This window comes from Alexandromys fortis, unplaced genomic scaffold, assembly GCF_014885135.2.
Source record: "Alexandromys fortis isolate MF-2015 unplaced genomic scaffold, M_Fortis_MF-2015_v1.1 scaffold_311, whole genome shotgun sequence".
Classification (NCBI taxonomy): domain Eukaryota; kingdom Metazoa; phylum Chordata; class Mammalia; order Rodentia; family Cricetidae; genus Alexandromys; species Alexandromys fortis.
The window spans coordinates 161,721-180,974 of NW_026068208.1; the positions used below are offsets into that span (position 1 = coordinate 161,721).

At 39.0% G+C, this 19,254-nt stretch overlaps 1 protein-coding gene across 3 annotated transcripts in view; it reads right to left on the reverse strand.

Moving 5' to 3' along the window:
- Nucleotides 1-12,972: 12,972 nt before the first annotated feature.
- Dcun1d5 (defective in cullin neddylation 1 domain containing 5) overlaps nucleotides 12,973-19,254 on the reverse strand; it is a 23,377-nt gene continuing 17,095 nt past the window's right edge. For 2 of the 3 annotated variants that reach the window (XM_050130245.1, XM_050130246.1), the window contains 4 exons: nucleotides 16,739-16,847; nucleotides 16,534-16,638; nucleotides 14,666-14,768; nucleotides 12,973-13,278 (listed from right to left, as the gene is read on the reverse strand). In XM_050130245.1, coding sequence (XP_049986202.1) covers nucleotides 13,223-13,278; nucleotides 14,666-14,768; nucleotides 16,534-16,638; nucleotides 16,739-16,847 — 373 coding nt within the window. In that variant the 3' untranslated portion in view covers nucleotides 12,973-13,222. The remainder of the gene's footprint in view (nucleotides 13,279-14,665; nucleotides 14,769-16,533; nucleotides 16,639-16,738; nucleotides 16,848-19,254) is intronic. The other variant, XM_050130247.1, reaches the window with a different exon arrangement.

Consider the following 19,254-nt stretch of genomic DNA (forward strand, 5'->3'; position numbering starts at 1 on the left):
AGCCACACCTGTATTCATGAATTGAAGTACAATACTGAAACCCACAAATAATTACAGATGTATTATATATGTGTTGACTTTATGTTCCTACCACAAAACATAAAATCAACCTAAAAGGAGGGTTTATCTTGGCTCCTGGTTTTAGGGGGTGTTAGTCCAAATGGCTTGATCTAATTTCTTTTAAGCCATCACTGAGGCTTATGGAAGAGGAAAGCAGTTCACACCATAGTGATCAGGAAGGAGAGAGAGAGAGAGAGAGAGAGAGAGAGAGAGAGAGAGAGAGAGAGAGAGAGAGAGAGAGAGAGAGAGAGAGAGAGAGAGAGAGAGAGAGAGAGAGAGAGAGAGAGAGAGAACAGGCAAGAGAGGAAGAGGCTAGGGACAAGAGATAGAGCCCCAGAGGTTCCACCTCTTACCACCAAGCTCTAGTTTCTAAGTTGCCACCACCTCATAAATGTCCATCAAATTGTGAACCAGAACCCTCTATCCAGCCACTTTCCAAAAGTGCTGCCTCTGAAAACTTTACAGTGGGGCAAAGACTTCAACATGCTAGCTTTTGGAAACATTTCAGATCAATTCATAGCAATTTTTTAACTAAAAAATAAAATTAAAATATATAAAGAGCTTGAATTACATAATTAAAATTTAACTAGTATGAAGCAGGTACTCTCCTTCTAGCATATTAAAAGCCTAAACAAAAATCTCAACTCAGAAATAGCCAAGAAAGAAATGCAAAAAACATATAAATACAATCCATTATACTCAGGAAGTAATAAATGGATAATATGGGCAGGAAGCCAACATCAGTGGGCTCCACAGTGGTGCAGGAAGGGAGACTCCTGGGAAATCTGAAGGATCCAGATTTCAGATGAGAACAGACTTAAGATTGTGACACACTGCTGAGCTGTGCAGCCTGTCAATTGCTTAGTAATTACAAGTTTTTCTCAGATCTATGCATGGATGCTTTTGGGGAAGTTGTTTTCCCCATCTATACCAAGAACTTGTATCTTCATTTATCAAATGTGTTAATTTGTGTGGCTTTAAATATTATATGCCCACCAATAATGTGTTAATCATAGCTGTAGAAGACTTTAGAGTAACATATTCACTGGACCGTTATGTAACTCTGAGTCCCTATGTTACCTGTATTTGACACATCATTTTAGTGTTGATGCTGCCAGCAGCACTGGAAAACACTGGAGAGCCCTTTAGATTCCAGAGCTCTCCTGTGCCTGCCTCACTCGGAGCTACAACCACCTACGGATCATGGAGTCAGACTGGCATTCCTAACCCAGCTGTCTTCTGCTGCTGAGGAACACGAGATGACAAACAGCACAAGGAGCCTTGTTGTGAGCCAGCTTGAGTTCAGAAGAGCCATGCCAACCCTCAGTAGATACCCAAAGTCCCCTCGTTAGGTTTACTATGAGCAGAACAACCTAGTTATGACATTCTCTTGGAGTGTGCACTGAAGTACATACAGAGTAGTGACTGATTAAAATATTGCTTCTACTAAGTTTCACTTACTATATGGTATGACTGGGATTTATCTTGAGCATTTTTATGCTCCTGTATTGGACTTTCTAAGCAAGTGGATAGTTCTTTAAATTCACACATTAAGCAAAGGAAGGCTGTGTCATGGCCAGAACCCAGCCCACGATGGCTTCCTCTTTCTAGCTGTCCTTCTTTCCATTTAATGACTCTCCCTGTGGAGGATGCAGTTTCCCAGCAGGCTAACACAGTCAGGATTTGCTTATACTTGGAAGCACTTCCTGTTTTGCTGTTTTTCTGCTCCACACACAGACGTGAGGAGTCCCTTACCCTCCCTAGTTTCATGGCTTTTCCCAAGGACACAGGCCACATAACTGCTGGCACTCACAGCAACACTTGCTGTCCTTTCCCTTTGTCTGTGCTTCTGCCCATCAGGAGATAGAAGAGGATCAGAAAGGTATTGGAATAGCTTGAAGGAAACAACAGTCCCAGTGGTACTGGGCAAAGTCTACAGGATTTATACAATTCCATTTAATCTACACAGGACACTGCATTAGACCATAGCTTTAAGGAAACATATTTCTTTAAACCATTACAGCAGGGCTTTTATGTGATTACTTTTCCTCCAGTCTTACTGAAAGTGAAACTGTTATTAAAAGGAAAACATTTCAGCTAGACCCTGGAAGGAAAAGAAGGAAGTGGACTTTAGTGTAGACAGAGAGGACAGGAGGAACAACCTCTAAGGGCCAGTAGCACCAGGAGGGGAGGCTCTGACCCCCACACAGACAGTGTGGCGCAGACTCTCTGACACACACTAAACAAACATTTTTAAAAATCTTCAAATTATAATGAACCCAAAGAATTTGATTATTACTGTATTCTATACCCCATGTCCTTGGACCATAATAGGCTCTCAACAAGCATTTCTTGAATCAGATCAATGCCAGGCCGGCAGCAGCATCTACTGTATCCTGAGGCTACCATGGACAGTGGTGTCAGAATAGAGCAAGGAAAGGCTCCCAGCACTGGGTCCTGATAACAATTACCGTTTCACGGTTGGGGTTACTTCTTTAATTTAAAGGATGGATATATAAAACAAGCAAAGAGAAAAGTGCATATTTCTTTTAAGACCTTTATTGATTTTTTTATATCACAAAAGTATTACAGACTGATTGTATTACAGAAAAAAACAGAATGAGGAAAACTGGTAATTCTGTTATCTACAAGTTATCATTTCTTACACTTGGTGCATAGCCCTTCCAGTCTTTTCCTTGTATGTACAGTGCTTTAAAATACATTATCACATTGTCTATGCTGATTTAAAATGTTATTTTCACTCAATAATACAACATGGATTTTTAGAAGATGATACAGTAGCACTTCATGGGATATGTTAGAAATTACATTTCAACATTTAGATAACTGCCCCTTTTTTCTATCCATAAACTATGTGGGTGATAGAAATCTGTCACAAATTAAAATATTTTTCTTCAGCATACATTTGTCAACAGAGGATGGTTAGGTATGAAAGCTGCTAAGGCTTTTGAATAGATCTTACACGCCTTATAGAAAATGCTATGCTAACTCAAAGTTCCCTCAGCAAAGTATAAAAACCACCCCTGTGTCACTGGCAAAGGACACAGTCAATAAAATCTATGCCATCCAGGGATAAAAATTTAACTGTTAATAAGCATTTCTTGTATTTATTTGTATTTACCAGCAGTGCAACATGAAGAACGGGGCTGCAATGTCTAGCAGTGGTGCAGCCCCACGCGAGCTGACAGCTGTCATCTCTGTGCTCAGCCCTCAGTCGTCCCACTGATCGGTACTTTCCACACTGAAGACAGCTCTGAGCACAAGGAGCAAGTCAGCTCACTCAACAGTAAAGTAGGCAGGTGTGTGATAGGCTACTCCAGCCCAGCATTGCCAGCATTTTACAAAGGGCTCATGGTGCTCTAGGTGGGCAAAAGAAAAGGATGCTTTTGTTTTTTAAAAACAACTGGACTGCAAAACAGGATGAAGACCCCAATGGTTATGACAGGCATTAGACACACCAAGGATACCAGAGACCCAGAATGGTGTTGTGACTTCTGGAACAATGCTAGTAAATCCACTCTTCATAAAGTTAGAGCCCGAGTTATGCATTCTAGATAAAGAATAATCGGATTTCCCTTCATTCAGCTGGTAGCAGTTAGCTTTTTCCCAGTTATTTCCTAACATAGACAAGTCAATATAACTATCTTATGACCAAACTTCTTAAGACAAATGATCAGTAAACAGAGAAAATGACTCACTAATAGTCAAGTGGTCTACCATTAAGGATGAAGCATTCACCCCAAGGAAGAGTTCCTCCGCAGATTTTCTGCTTGGGTTATTTTGTGGTTAGTCTTTTTCAACAAAGTGGAATCATTAGAAAAATGTCTCCATGAAAAACTATGACTTATCAGCTCTGACATAACTTTAGAGTTCCAAGAGTTACCAAGTGACCTAGTTTTCCTTCTAGTCATGAGACTCGATGGCTCCGGGGTCACTATTCCCACTCACTGGAGCTTTACTGGAAGAGCCGGGAGCTGGGAGTATAGTGGCTCTATTCTTTTCATCAGTCAGCGTCATTCACTCATTTAAGAAATCTTCCGAACCTACTGCCTTTAAAATACAACAGTAGAGACATCATGAGGGGCTTTTTACAAACAAGATATGTTATCAATGTGTACATCAGTCTTTACCCCCCCCCCCCCGTCACGGGAGAACCCAATAACCTCAGTTATGACCATGAACAGGCAAAACAGGAACTCCTGTGAAATTCAAGCCCAAGGTTCTCACCATGTTATACTTTCCTTCAGGCCTTCCCAGACTATTCTCTCTCCTGTTGTCTAAAATATATTCTTAAAACTCCAAACTTCCCCTCCCTAAGTCTCTCAGAAGTCACAACCCCTGAACTGGCAAGATCTCAGAACATACTAAGTGGGCTACCTTCAGTCATGGAATAATTTCATTGCCTATTAAGAAGGCCTTGTGCTCTGGTTATGTGCATACTTAGCATCTGTTTGGTTCTGCCGACATTTCTGGCAAACTCTTGACACAGACAGTATGTTAAGAACTGAAAGCATGCTTCTCATTCTTAGGAATGTGCAGGAAACATGTAAACACTTGAGTGTTCCTTTGTTCACTCGTGTCATTAAGCAAACCTCTAAGTTAGCAGCCACGAGCATGAGCAGGTCTTTCAAGGACTTTGCAGCATTGAAGGAAAGACATTCACTCCAGGACTACATGATGAGGTGAGTAACACAGTTCCTGCTTTCTGAGCTTTGTCCTCCTGAGAATCACAAGCTATACAAGAGTTCAGAAAAGGCATGGTGGCTCACATCTTAATTCCAGCCCTGTAGAGGCAGAAGCAGAGGCAGAAGCAGGACTGTTTTCAGTTTGAAGCCAGTGTGAACTACATAGTGAGCTCCAGGTATCTTAGTTTTAGAAGGAGACTCTGTCTAAAACAAACACATAAGCAGAGTTTAGGAGCTGTTCACTTTTGTCCTAGATAGGAGGAAATGCAGCAAAGCCTTAGCTCTGAACTGCTGACAGTCATTGTTTCGTCTGTCCCACACATGCTGGGTGGTTCTTACAAAACAGGGGTGACACTCTATCATTCTGCAATATCCTCAGTGAGATTGGACGCATTTCTCATCATAGTCAGACCAAAGCAATACCAGGTACTTGCTGACTTTAAAAAAAAAAAAGAAATGGAATAGAAATTTCTAAATAGAAATCTAGAATTCCCTTACTCTGTTACTTTTTTCACAGGTGACACCCCACGGTACAAATGGGCACACAGAGGTGTTCAAGGCACAGTTAGAAAGCCAGCAGTCCTTTGAAAGTGGAGGGGGAGGGAGGACACAGAGCTTCCTGCTCCAGTCAGAACACTTTTAACTATTTTAAAAAACTGTACCTAGGAAAAATTTCTTGAAAAAGTCTGGTGATTTAAAGAGAATCAATAAGACATCATAAAACCCTTCCTGTGCAGTGGAATTGATCCATTTTTAATGACTACAGCAGTTAAAGCTTGTACCCTTCATTCCAAGCACATCCTAGATCAGTGGTTCTCAGCCTTCCTAAAGATGTGCGCCTTTAATATAGTTCCTCATGTTGTAGTGACCCCCAACCATAAAGTTATTTTTCTTGCTATTTCATAACAGTGATTTTGCTACTATTCTCAACTGTAATACAAATATCTGTGTTTTCTGATGGTCTTAGGTGACCCCTGTGAAAGAGCCACCTGACCCCAAGGAGTCTCAATCCACAGGTTGAGAGCCACTGCTCTAGACTGATAAGTCTTACGTACTCACATTTAACCACCTCTTAAACACTGAACCATAATCACCTGTACTAACAGAGCAAATAATTGGCTCACATCTTTGGCATTAGAGACTAAGTTTCTTTTATATAACCAACTGCATCTATATCTTAGTATATCAACTTTTTCACATATGAGTCTATGAAACTGCTAGAATTCATTGAATACATGTCCAACAAGTATAACTGATGTTTGGTTCAGACAGCAGAATAGCTACTCAGTATGCAATTTCCCTTTTCAATAGTCCCGATAAATACGGACGTTACAGAAATCCTAATGCTCAAATTTGAGAACTAGCACATGGAAGGATCCTAAAAGGGCCAGAATATCAGCCCACAGTGTGGGAAAACTTTCTGGTACAAACTGTAAGAAAGGAGAGGGCACTTCTACTGCAGTTCTAGCTCACCTATCCTGTAAAAAGACTAGGTGTCCATTTCACGGCTGCCAGTGGGTTATTTCTACTAAATGTCATAAGTAGAAATGAGAAGAAATGATAGAAAAAGACAGCTATGGCTATCTCTATCTGTAGCCCTGCTGACAGAGCGCCCCCAGAAGAGAAGTGGGAGAACAGGTTTGTTCCGTTGTGATGCTTTGTATCTAGTTACTCAAGCAGTGTGGACTAATCTAAATCCCAGACTCCATGGTGGCTACCTGCCAGCAACAAAGACAAATGGGTTAAGACGTCTGTCTACTGCTGAAGGGAAAACATACCCAGTACAATGGTGCAAGCTTCAGAGGGCTGTGAATGCATAGGGAGTCTCTGGATGCCTTACTGAAGCTTCTACTCCTATTACACGCTAAGCACAGTTATGAACTAGATCTGTTTTCTGAATAAATGTTTAATTAGCCCCCAATTCTGTTCCATTCATATATATATCTATGGTCAATCTTTTATCAGATAGGAATATAACTATAGTGAATGATACTTGTATTTCCTTGGACTTTATACAACATCAGTCTTATTCTGTGCTTTCAGAAGAACAGGAAAAACAGGATGGAAAACTTGACACTAAAGAAACAAACACATTCATTCACTGAGATTGAATGTTTACAAAATGCTTAATTCAATTCACAATCAGCCTTTCACAATCCAGAAGCGGGCAAGCCTGCCCTCTAGTGCTAAAACTATCAAATTGAATCAGAAGGCAATTTCCAACTACCAGAAGAAAATTTGCAGACTATTCTTAAAACATAAAACTGTATTATTATTCAAGACAAAAAGCTTCAAAGAAAAAATGACACATATCTTTTTAGTTCATTATTTGATTATATATTTAGTAATTATTACCAATCTTTTTTTTTTTTTTTTTCTAGAAAAGGTTTCTTTGTGTATCTCTGACTGTCCTGGAACTCACTCTGTAGACCAGGCTGGCTTTGAACTCACAGAGATCCACCTGCCTCTGTCCCCCCAAGTGCTGGGATTAAGGTGTGTGTCATCACAGCCCCGCCTATCAATCTTGCTTTAGAAATCCCAGTTCTTCATAACACTAGAGAAAGTCTATGCTGTGGCAGAAACTGTTTACATTACTTGAAAAAAAAAATCCCACAAAACTACTCTAAAATTCCATAAATCTTATCATTTCAGCTCTACTACCTGGCTACACACAGCTTCTGTGGGAATTCATCTGTGCCCTTGCTTAAAACAGGTGCACACACCAGGACAAATTTCGATGAACATTAAATATCCAACTGCTTACTCTCTCATCCACCTGAACACCTAACAGGCTTGTTTACACGTGTATGTCAAAACAGCTTTTACCTCTCATGCATGCTTTTCTGAGTTTTTCTAACTTGGTAAATGGCTGCTTTCTTTATGGGCTCCTAAAGTCCCAAACCTTCAATAATTTTTCTTCACACTCCACAGTCTATCAACACAGGCTACACATCATAAGGTAGCTGGAATCTGACCACTTCCATTGACTTTGGCTTTCAAGCACTTTTTTTTTATTATACTTATATATTATCTTTGATGATAACCCTAACTGCTATCTCACTCAATGAAAGTTATCTTTAGACAAGACTGTAATGATAAGCTACAACCAGGCACAACTGTTAACCCCAATCTCTCGCCTCACTTTTTAATGTTTGCGAATACCGTTGCATTCATCCCCATCTTGAAGACAACTACACTACCAGCTCATGGCCTCAGTACACGATATTCTTTCTGCCTGGAATACTCTACTCCCAAACACTGTCCTCATTCACTTCCTCGGGTCTATTTGGTTTTAACACTAAACATGGTCTATTTAAAATAGCAACCCTGGCCCAGAGGGATAGCTCAGCAAGCAAGTAAAGATACTTGCTGATAGCCTGAGGACCAGTTTGAGCCCTAAGAACCAGAGTGGAAGGAAAGAACCAACTCCCACAAGTTGTGCTCTTACTCCCATGTGTTTCACAGGTGTGAGTGCACAAGCGCAAGCACACACACACACACACACACGCGCGCGCGCGCGCGCACAATTAAAACAGCAACCCTACACTTACTCTTCAAACCCTTCCTCAGCTCATTTCCCAAAACAGTCTTGTTATTATACATATCCATGTATTTCACATACCAATTAAGATGAAAAACACCATACAGATCAGACTATGCGTTCTACGCTTTGCTGTTTACTCAGGAGACTATTCTTTATATAAAGCAGAGAGCTGAGATTATTGATCATGATCTAGTCTAAGAATATAAACAAACACATGGTAGACTAAAGAGCAAATATAGCAAATACCAAGGACTGAATCTAGTACTTCACACATTGTTCAAGCACTTTACCACTGAGCTATGTCCTCCTTCAGTAAGAAAATGAACTATTGAATAATTTTTTGTTCGTATACTAAGATACACTGACTATTAGTCATATGCTGTGAAGTGGTATCTATTTGAACTTCTTTACAGTACTGATAAATACTACCAATAGTATTTTACAAAAGAAAAAGAAGATGACAGAGTCAAGTAACTTGTCTAAATGTTGCATGGCATTTGACAAAAGGAAAACTCCAAGGTGCTTAGCTGTTGATTCTAGGAACTTACAAAAACAGTATAGGTACTCCGCTTATAATACTCAAAAACTTCATTTCTAAGACTGGTGAAATTAGTAATTCTAAGTTTTAAATGACAAGTTATCACAAGTATTGTTCTTCCCCCCTTTATATGATTCAAATGTTGATTGGCAGCAGACTGGCCCAGTGCACTGAAGGGCTTTTAGCCAGGTCTGCAGTTAGAATCAATGGGGAGAGCTGTGTACTAACAGAGCAGAGACAGCTGAAGGCAGGTACAGCAAACGTGCGACTAGTCCTTAAGACAGGAGCCGGGAGAACTGTCTGCAGCCTTAAGAGGCAAAAGTGTCGACAATGTGCACAAAGTTTATGGCAGAAACTCATTTTTCTAGTTTATAAAAGCTAACCATAAAAATTACATTGCAGCAAGGTGGTGGTGATGCACACCTTTAATTCCAGAACTTGGGAGGCAGAGGTAAGATCTCTTGAGTTTGAGGCCAGCCTGGTATACAGAGTAAGTTCCAGAACAGCCAGGACAACACAGAGAAACCCTGTCTGGGGGGAGGGGGGCGAAAAAGTTACTTTGCTTTTGGCACTTCAAATCCATGAACAGAAAATGAACCTTATATAATCTGTGTGGTTGTTTTATTACTAAGTAATAAAACTGTATTCATTGAGCTCAAAGATCCAGAGTATTTGAGAATTTGGACTAGCCTTTCCTTCTGGGTTTACTGAAAAGGATCTTGCCTCTAATGCTCCCTGTGGTGCTTTCCAGTTTGTGCAAGAAATAACAGACCTTGAGAAAATTCCTCTCCAGTAGAAACAAACTTCTTCAGCAATAGGATTGTTGCTTTTTAAGATACACTTAAAGTACGTTATTAAAGAGCCTCCACTTACTTAGATATCTGGGGAAAATGTAGAAGCTACACATCAAAACTTTAGGCCATATGACCTTACAAAACAGAACAAGATTTTACTTTGTCATAAATTACTATCTTGATAGTATTAGCAAAAATCAGAAAATAAACACGTTATTCAGGGAGTCTTAACACTTGTTCCTCAAGTTTCATTATCAGTTCACTTTCTAAATCATGAGAAAGATCGTGTTCTATTGAACAAACAGAAAAAAGTGAAATGACCATTAGCAAGATATTTTGTGTGTCCTGAAGCTGAGCAATGTCAAATGCCTTAAATTCAGTTATCTCACCCCATCTCACAACCAACTCACCCAAAGTGAAGGTACTCGGTACTGTTTAAACAGTCTTGGTTTGCTAAGTGAGAAACATTTACACATAAGAGACTCCCAAGGGTCATTTAGCACTAACACCCTCATGGAACTTTTCCTTTCCATTAAAAACTAATCTAGACTAGTTCAGAGTAAAAACACACCAATAAAACCTATACATTCGTTATAAATTAAAAAAAAATCTCAAAAAAGTACTAAGTCAGGCCAGGTGTTGTGGTTAATACCTGCTATCGAGCCATTCCTCTGGTTGAGGCCAGAGGATTCTGAGTTAGGGCTCGCCTAAGTTACATACACAATGAGTTCAAAATCAGCCTGTGATACAGAATGAGACGCTGTGTCTTGAGAACCCACAAAAACATAAAGAATTTCACTGTCAACACTTAAAACAAGTCGTACCTAACCAGTAAGAGACAAATCCACACTGGTTAGATAAGTATGTTACACACTGGACTTGAATCTCTGGCAACACTTTATTAAAAATGACCGGCCCAAAAGGCTATGGAGACTAACTCTCTAGCCATTATGCTAAAATGCCACAGCTGGCTCTACTTCTGTGTGCACATTTTATGAGAACGCCATCCCCACATTATAAAGCACCATAGGTATTTCATTCTCCACAACACAATAAATCTGAACACTTGAGACAGGACCCCGGAAAGGCACTTCAGGCTTAAAGGGGGAGGCACATTTAAACTGTAGGCTCCTTTCTGCTGTCCCCACCACAATGACACACTGTTCACAAATACAGAACGCCAAGGGACAGTGTCCCCACCCCGACAAATAAATCTGGGCAGAGTAAATTTGTCTTTCAAGTAGGTGAATGTTAAAAATTTGAGGGATGAGAAATACATGGAGCAAGAGTAAAGACGACATAACCGGAGCGATGATTTTAAGGAAAAAAATCAGTGAATTTAAGTTTAATTTCCAGATTCTTTATAACAAATGAAACACTTATGCTCTCATATGCTGTGCTGCTTCCTAGGGCCATCAACAAGATCTGAGTATTTTCCACTTGAACAATTAGACGGTAGAGAGCATTCGTCCAGGTTACACCCTGGAAACTTGTGACATTTCACTTACATAGATTTGGAAGCTAAAAAAGAAAATAGGACAATATTCTCCAAGGTTAGAAGTTGTATCTTGGAGAAAAGACAATAAAATTACAAATTCAGAGGATGGAGAGATGGCTCAGCAATAAAAGCATTGGCTGCTCTTGCAGAGGACAGATTCTGTTCCCAGCACCTACAAAGCTGCTCACAATCATTCTCAACTCTAATTCCATGAGCTTCAATGTCCTCTTCTGAACTCCACGGGCACCAGAAGCATGTGGTGCAGATACACATGCAGGCAAAACACTCATGCACATAAAATGAAATAAATTAATCTAAATTTTTTATATTATAAATCAAAAGGTCTAGACTGGGTAAATATATAGTAGTTCAGTGGTAGAGCACTTGCCTAGTATATATGTCAGGTGACCATGTTCAATGCCAAGTAACCACGCCCCCACAAAAAGTATAAAACGGTAAATGTTTCCTTATAATAAATTTTGTTTTAAAACATCATTTGTGATGTTAAATAACACTGTTGGCATGCAACGTTCTACAACCTCTGCCAGTCTCAACTCTACAACGAATAATCCAGGAAAACGACCCAAATCTGAAAGACTCTAGAACAAACCTGTTATTTCTCACTGCCCTGTCAATGTTCATACAGTCAGGCAAAATAATCTTACTAAGAAGGCAAGTAGAGCATTAGCAATTGTGATCTCCTTACTCGTCAACCAAGAGGCAAAGTCTTCAGAATGATAGTCTCCCTTAAGAAATCAGTACTAAATATCATTCATTAAAAATAATCACCATAAAAAAAAATCAACCTTTACTGTAAATCCCAATTGAAATTGTCTTTTGGGGGTGTATCTACTTCTTCCCACTCATACAGGAACCAGAAGTACTACTCAAGCTGGGGTGTGTGAATTTTGAGTATCAACAGTTCCACATACCTAGAACACGCATCAATCTTAAAAAGCAATGGACAGCTAGGCTTGGTGCTAATCTAAAATGTGCTTTCCACATAAACTATACAAGGATGCCCACTTTTCTGCTAGTAGTCTACGTCTGTGATAAGCAATAGCAAATGTGTGGCTGTGATTGTAAACTGCCTCACTGGGGATAGGGTGTAGCTCAGGGCAGAGGCTCACATAAGCAAGGTCCTGTAGCCCTCACAAGGGACCAAAGTATATGGCCTCCTGAGCTGTACAGTTACACCAAATCTCTCGTACTTCCTTACTGTTTATCTTCCCCTCCAGTGTGTATCATAACCAAGCTCAAGTATTCTATGGCAGACAAAGTGCTCTCAGCAAAACCCCATATATCTATCTTCATGGCTAAAAACATGCTAGTTACTAAATAATCACAAGAAAGAACACGGCTTCAATAATGGTTCTAAAACTTTTAAGGATGTCTGACCTTGCTCTTGCAAACAAGAGCTTTGTAACTTAATAGAAATAGAGAAAACTTACAATTCACATGAAAAATGCTTACTGAAAACACTTATGGTTAGAAAATAAGACAACTTGAACATAATCTTTCCAACCCTACACTCTTTAGATAAGGTTAGTACATAAACAGTTTTTATAGAAACCTAAAATTGGAGTCCTTCCCATACTTGTAGCTGTGATCAGAAAACAGAATCCCACAAGCTAAAGTTACCATGCTTTCTAATTATGCCAAGAGGAGAATCAGTAGCCGCACCATTGACAGGTACACTTCCAAATATTTATACTGCTTAAAAATCTTTAAAGTTCTACAAACTCACGGTGATTTAGAACTTCAAAAGTTAAAGAAATAAAAATTTACCAAAATAAATACCACTGACACTCAATGGACATCTTCACTTTAAGGCCTTTGTCACAAATCTGAATCTTTATTGTTCTGAAATAAATGTTAAAAACATAACTTGAAACAAAAACGTCAATATTCAGTCTCAGAAGACGTGTGGCTCAATGCCCATCACATGTAACAAGAAAACTTCCTTTAAAAAAAGGAAAAAGTACTATGAGGAGTCTTTCGTGAGTGAAAACGCCCCTTGTATATCCTCCCTCTTCCTGCATTTTCTTCACGAGATCTGTATGTTCTTCACAACAGTTCTTGCTATGATGTTTGACGGATTTTTTGCCACTCCACAAATTCATCAAGAAGAACAGGCCCTAGACAAAAGAAATAAGTTTTGTTATAATTCAGTAAAGTTATCCTTATAACAAGCTCTGAGGTGGCAAGAGCCCACCTACTCTACCCTGTCCTTCATTTACCACTTTCAGTTTCGTTTACCACCCCCAGGGTTATCTCCTTCTCAAGGAGTGTTTCATGAACACCCTATGATTGAGACAAAACTAACCTTTTCCCCACAGCACTAGCATTTAAAACTCAGAAATCATATTTCTGCTATATCAAGAAGCAAGAGCACTTGTTAAGGGGGTGTGGCCACATAGGACTGATTTTATTCTAAAGATAAGACACAGTAAAAAGAACAGCATAAAGCAAATGCCAAATACCTGACTGACTACTATTCTAAAAAATGAGTTTTATAATGTAGAGGTTTCAAATGTTTACCAACAAAAGCCAAGTGGGCAATTTCAACGAGTTCAGTATTTGTGATGTATGGAATTCAGTATTTCAAAATGTATGAAAAGTATGACCATGAAGAGATATATGCTTGTCTTGTTTATCTCAAAACATAAAACCTCTGGGTGTTCTTTTCTCTCTTGCTTTTAGCAGACCATACAGAAATAGCCGGGCAGGCAAAGCAGTAAATGGAACACTGTGTGAACTGCCAAACTGGAGAGCAAGCTCAACACAGCCACTACTTGGTTCCAACCTCTGAAACCTACAAAGGAATACAGGTGCAATGTGTCAGATTTTCTGATAGCTCAAAAAATTTACAAATTTTCTTTATGTCAAGCCTCTCAGTTTTAAATGTTGGCTCAACATACACAGATATCCACATCTGCCGGCTCTATGTAGCTCTTGGGCTACTAGCCTACTGCAGAAAATGATTATTTCTTCAAACAAGAATTAAACTCTGCGATCCTGTATGGAAAGAACATTACATATGGGAGGCAGGCTGTCCCTCTGGCGCCTTGCTTTGTGTCACAGTGTGTTATTTCCATTTTCGTTATAAAGCAAGACACCTTTCCTTGTGAACAGTGAAACACTACAGCACTCCAAATGACGGTAGAGACTTAAAGTTTAAGAGTTCTACAGAATTCATTTGGCTTATTTGTTGTGCCTTTGTCCTTTTAAATTCATGAGTGAAACTTTTCTTCTGCTGAAAAGGCAGGTACAAGTAGGATTTTGGCTTCTTGGTTGAGAAATGATCATTTAGCTGTAACGTCTAGTCACTGAAGAATCAACGTTTTTATTCACAAGCATAGTTTTATTTTATAACATTGCTGAATCTAGACTCCCTCCCCACATTCTGATTAAATAATGAGTTATTGTTACACTGTCCAAACTGTCTGTCAATGCCTCAGAATGCATAAACATGTTTAACATCTTTAGGAATTTTATTTTCACAGGAATGCATGATATACTTACAAGCACCATCTTCATCGTAGTTACTAAGATCGGCATGAACTGTCCTGCTGAATTCTAATACATTGTACCACTGATCTTTGTTCATAACACGATACTTTGATTGCTGTGGAAAATATGATATAAAAATTTGGACTACAGAACCAACATTCTTATTGGGGCTTGATTTTAGTGACTCTATCCATTTATTTGGCCTTTCCTAAAATTTTTCTTCCTTTCTTAATTAATTGCTGTTCTAGACTCATTTATATTATCATGTATTTTCTTTTCTGAAAGGCAATATGACCAACACCGAGACTTACATATGTGTGCACCCATGTGCTCTCAGCTAGAACCTATCCTATATGTGGCTGGCCTGACTGCGTGGTTTCCACTATACAGAACTTGTGTACATAAGCTACATTTTGAAGAGGGCATCTACAGTAGTAGTGGGAACAATATGAGCTTGGATCCATATTGCAATGTGGACACTCAATTGAGTGCTCTCTGGAAAGTTACGTTTGTGGCAGAGAACTTGGTGGACAGGCGCTCTGGGTTCTTTCTCCAGCAGTACACTAGTTACAGTGACACACACCTGTGATCCCCACTTGGGAAGCAGAGGCAGGATGATCATCAAGACTCTGTCAATGTCACCCCTCAAAACACAGACCCTTTCCTCGTAAAACAAAACCCAACCACCACCACCACCACCAACAACAACAAAAATGAAAACCCAACACTAAGCTAACCCTCCCCTCCCCATCTCCTCAGCTGCTAAATTATAAAACTTGCTTTAACATATCTTGTTCTTTTCAGAGCCCCACAGAAGTTAATAATTTTTTGTATTTAGCTAAACGTATTTTTGATCAGCAGGAGGAAGATATGTATCATTAATCAAAAATATTAATTTTACTAGTCCCCAAAAGTGACTAGCGTACAGAACTCACCACCCAGGCTTGCAACAGAACTGCTCTGGAAAAGTTACTGTGACAAGTACACAGCATGGTGAGATGGTATTTCTCACAGAGAAGGAATAGTTAGAAATATGCCCCCAAACTAAAGTTTAAAGATTTAGAAAACAAAACAAGGCAAAGCAGCCAGTGGGAAAGCAAGTGCCTGAGAGCTGGTGCGCAGGGGCATCACAGCTTGCTACCGCAGGGTAGTGGATGACTGCTGCAGCCATGCGCATTGGAGGATGCAAAACATTAACACTGCAGAGTCAGATTAGAGAATAAAAGTTTTATTACTAAAGTAAGCTCTACTGTATATGTTTCTGCCTAAGGCTAGGGGATGGAGAGTGGGAATAACACAGGAATTGGTTGAGAATTATGTAGTAGCGTCAACTTTTTCTCACCAAAACCTCAAGAAATTAAGTTTATAAGAAATGTCTATGCTAAAATGTTTTTTCAGGGACTACACCAAGGTAGAATGAAAATCCCCTAAAATTGTTTTAATGTGGTACAAGAGAACAAATGAAAAGCATATATTCTGTCACAAGTCACACTCCCAGTCCCACACACCTCAGGTACAGAATAGATAAATAACACAAACTTATACCTAAAACAGACAATAAGTATATAAATATTTTAGCAGGCTTCTTTAATTACTTATGTAGAATCTTTTAAAGCACAAAATTTGTTCCTTAAAAGTGTATTTTCAAGGGGCTGGAGAGATGGCTCAGAGGTTAAGAGCATTGCCTGCTCTTCCAAAGGTCCTGAGTTCAATTCCCAGCAACCACATGGTGGCTCACAACCATCTGTAATAAGGTCTGTTGCCCTCTTCCGGCCTTCAGGCATACATGTAGACAGAATATTGTATACATAATAAACAAATATTAAAAAAAAGTGTATTTTCAATACAATTTTCAAACATTTTAAAATATCCATACATACCTCCAGGTACTGGTAAAATACTGAAAAGAGTGGCCACGTTCTCCCAAGCAGCAGCGCTAACATAGACTTAGCAGTATCAATATCAAGACTTCTCTGATCCTTATCCTACAATATTAGTGAAAAAACAAAACGAAACAAAACAAAAAAACGTAAGTATGCCCATAAAATGAAAGCACTTAGGATCTGAAGGGGAAGCTGTACCCACCCTTGCAAAATCAAAGGCGTATCGGTAGATATTCTTAAATGATGAGATGTCATTCAGCTGTGAGCGCAGAAAATCAAACCTGCTCTGTAACTTTTCTGTGCAGTCACACCTTAAAGACAAAGGCCAGAAAAAGTATTCTAAGACCAAGTGCGTATAGAAACATTGTTTAAGTCTAGCATTTTCACAATTTAAAATAACAGACATATTTTAAATTACCAATGCAATAGTAAAGCAGAGGAAATTTGACAATCAGAATATACTGTAATAACTTCAAGAAAAATAAACATCTCAATCAAAATTTCCAAATAAAATCACAACCATGTCTTGGTGTGAAGATCAGAATGCCTGCTTAGTGGGCTCCAGATCCCATTTTAAATCCAAGTAGTGGCTCTTCTCCAAGGGATGAGCCAGTGATAATCAAGTCATTACCACACTTCTTTAGAAGGTTTTTAGGCATCAGCTTGGTGAAAAAGATAAGCCACGAATAGTGTTAAAAGTTTAGGACACCAGCAGGGCAGTACACGCCTTTAATCCCAGCACTTGGGAGGCAGAGTCAGGCGGATCTCTGTGGTTCAAAGCCAGCCTGGTCTACAACAGGCTGGTCTAGTTTCAGGACAGTTAGGGTTGTTAGAGAGAGAGAAACCCTGTCTCGAAAATTAAACCAAAAACAAAACAAACAAACAAACAAACAAAAAGTTCAGAATACCAGAAAGGAAATTAATTTATTAACTGACCTAATCCCAAAACTGGATTCCCAGAGTTTTGGTCAACAAAATGAGACCAATTATCAAAGCACCCAACTTAAGGTGCAAATACAAAGCTACAAACAAGTTGCCTTTATTAATTCTAAAGATGAAGTAAGCAGAACACCTCAACCAATGAAATACTCCAAAGTCTTGCTGGTTTTCTGATGCTGATAAGCAAGACTACCAGGATCTCTGGTCACCTCCCATATCCTTACTGCACTCGGGGCATTTTCATTTTCCATTCTCAAAAGTCACAGCTATGCTTTAGCACACCTTATTTTCTCTATTGGAAAGGATGAGAAGCAGAACTCAAGGCCTAACTCAAACTCGCCACCTGTATGAAACCACCGGATTCCCCTTGATTGAACAGGGTATAGCTACTTCAACTACAGGATTCCATTCAAAGTGAATTTCAGAATTCATGATGCAACACAGACACTTGGTATTCTAAAATTTAACCAAGATTTTCAGTATCTTAAGTCAGCAATGTGAGGGATTATGTGGGATGGGTCATAGTTCTATTAAGCAGAAAAGATTCTGGTACATCACTATTGTTAATTAAACCTTTAGTACTTTTGTTTTTATTTTTGTTTTTTGAGACAAAGTTTTTCTGTGTAACAGTACAGGCTGTCCTGGAACTAGTTCTGTAGCCCAGGCTGGCCTGGAATTCACAGAGATCTGCCTGACTCTGCCTCCCGAGTGCTGGGATTAAAAACGTGTGCCACTACTACCCAGCATAACCTTCAGTATCTATAAAGATGCCTTGTTACCTGTTTGACACACTGATAAGATATTTTTAAAAACATTCCTTGCTAGCTTTGATAGCAATCTTATAGCACCAGAAAATGAACTAAGGATTATTTAAAAACTACTTTGCGAAAACTTATTAAATACTGCAATTAGCATCTGTCCAAACTAGATAAAAGATAGACTTGTAACTATAACATTCAAATTTTCTGTTTTTTTTTTAACTTATTTTTACTATTTAAATTTTTCTGATCATTCTATCACTTAACATAAAATCTTACTTAAGAAGACATTAATTATAAGGATGGAAGACGAGAGTATGCATTATATGCATGTATGACATTGTCAAAAAATAATTTTAAGTAATAAAACAATCCGATGCTGATTAATATTATGTATGATATTTTTAGCCTAGTATAATTTAGTTTTTTATTCTTGTTTTCTTTTCCAATATAGCCAGAATTTCAGTCATTTAATATAGCATGAGAGATCGCAGATTTTTCTTTTTTTGTGCAATTTCCGTCTATGTGACCACAAATTTTGTTAAGGAATTACTGCTTCTATTGTGCAATTCTGAGTGATAACTTTTGCAAGATGTGTTTCAGGAGTAGTAAGGATAAACTTCTTAAAATAGGTTTAAGAGAGAATGAGAAAAAGACCCAGAGAAAACGAATACCAATAAAATCTTCCGGTGGCTACAGGAGGGGCAGTAACCAAAATGAGGTAAGAGAACAGTGGGTCCTGAAACTTACTGACATATGGTGGTAAGCCCACTCAGGTTCTTTTTGCCTCAGATATCTTTGCCGCAGATGACAGAAAGTTGAATGTGGTGGCAAATGCCTATTAATTCAGCTCTGGGAAGGCAGAGGCAAAAACAGAACCATTGGGGCTAGAGAAGACAGATGACAGTTGAGTGAATGAAGTGTTTGTCATAGAAGTTTGAGGAAAGAGTGAGTGACAGGCAGGCGTCAAGCTCTGTTCTCGTTCTCTCTCTCTCTCTCTCTCTCTCCCTCTCCCTCCCTC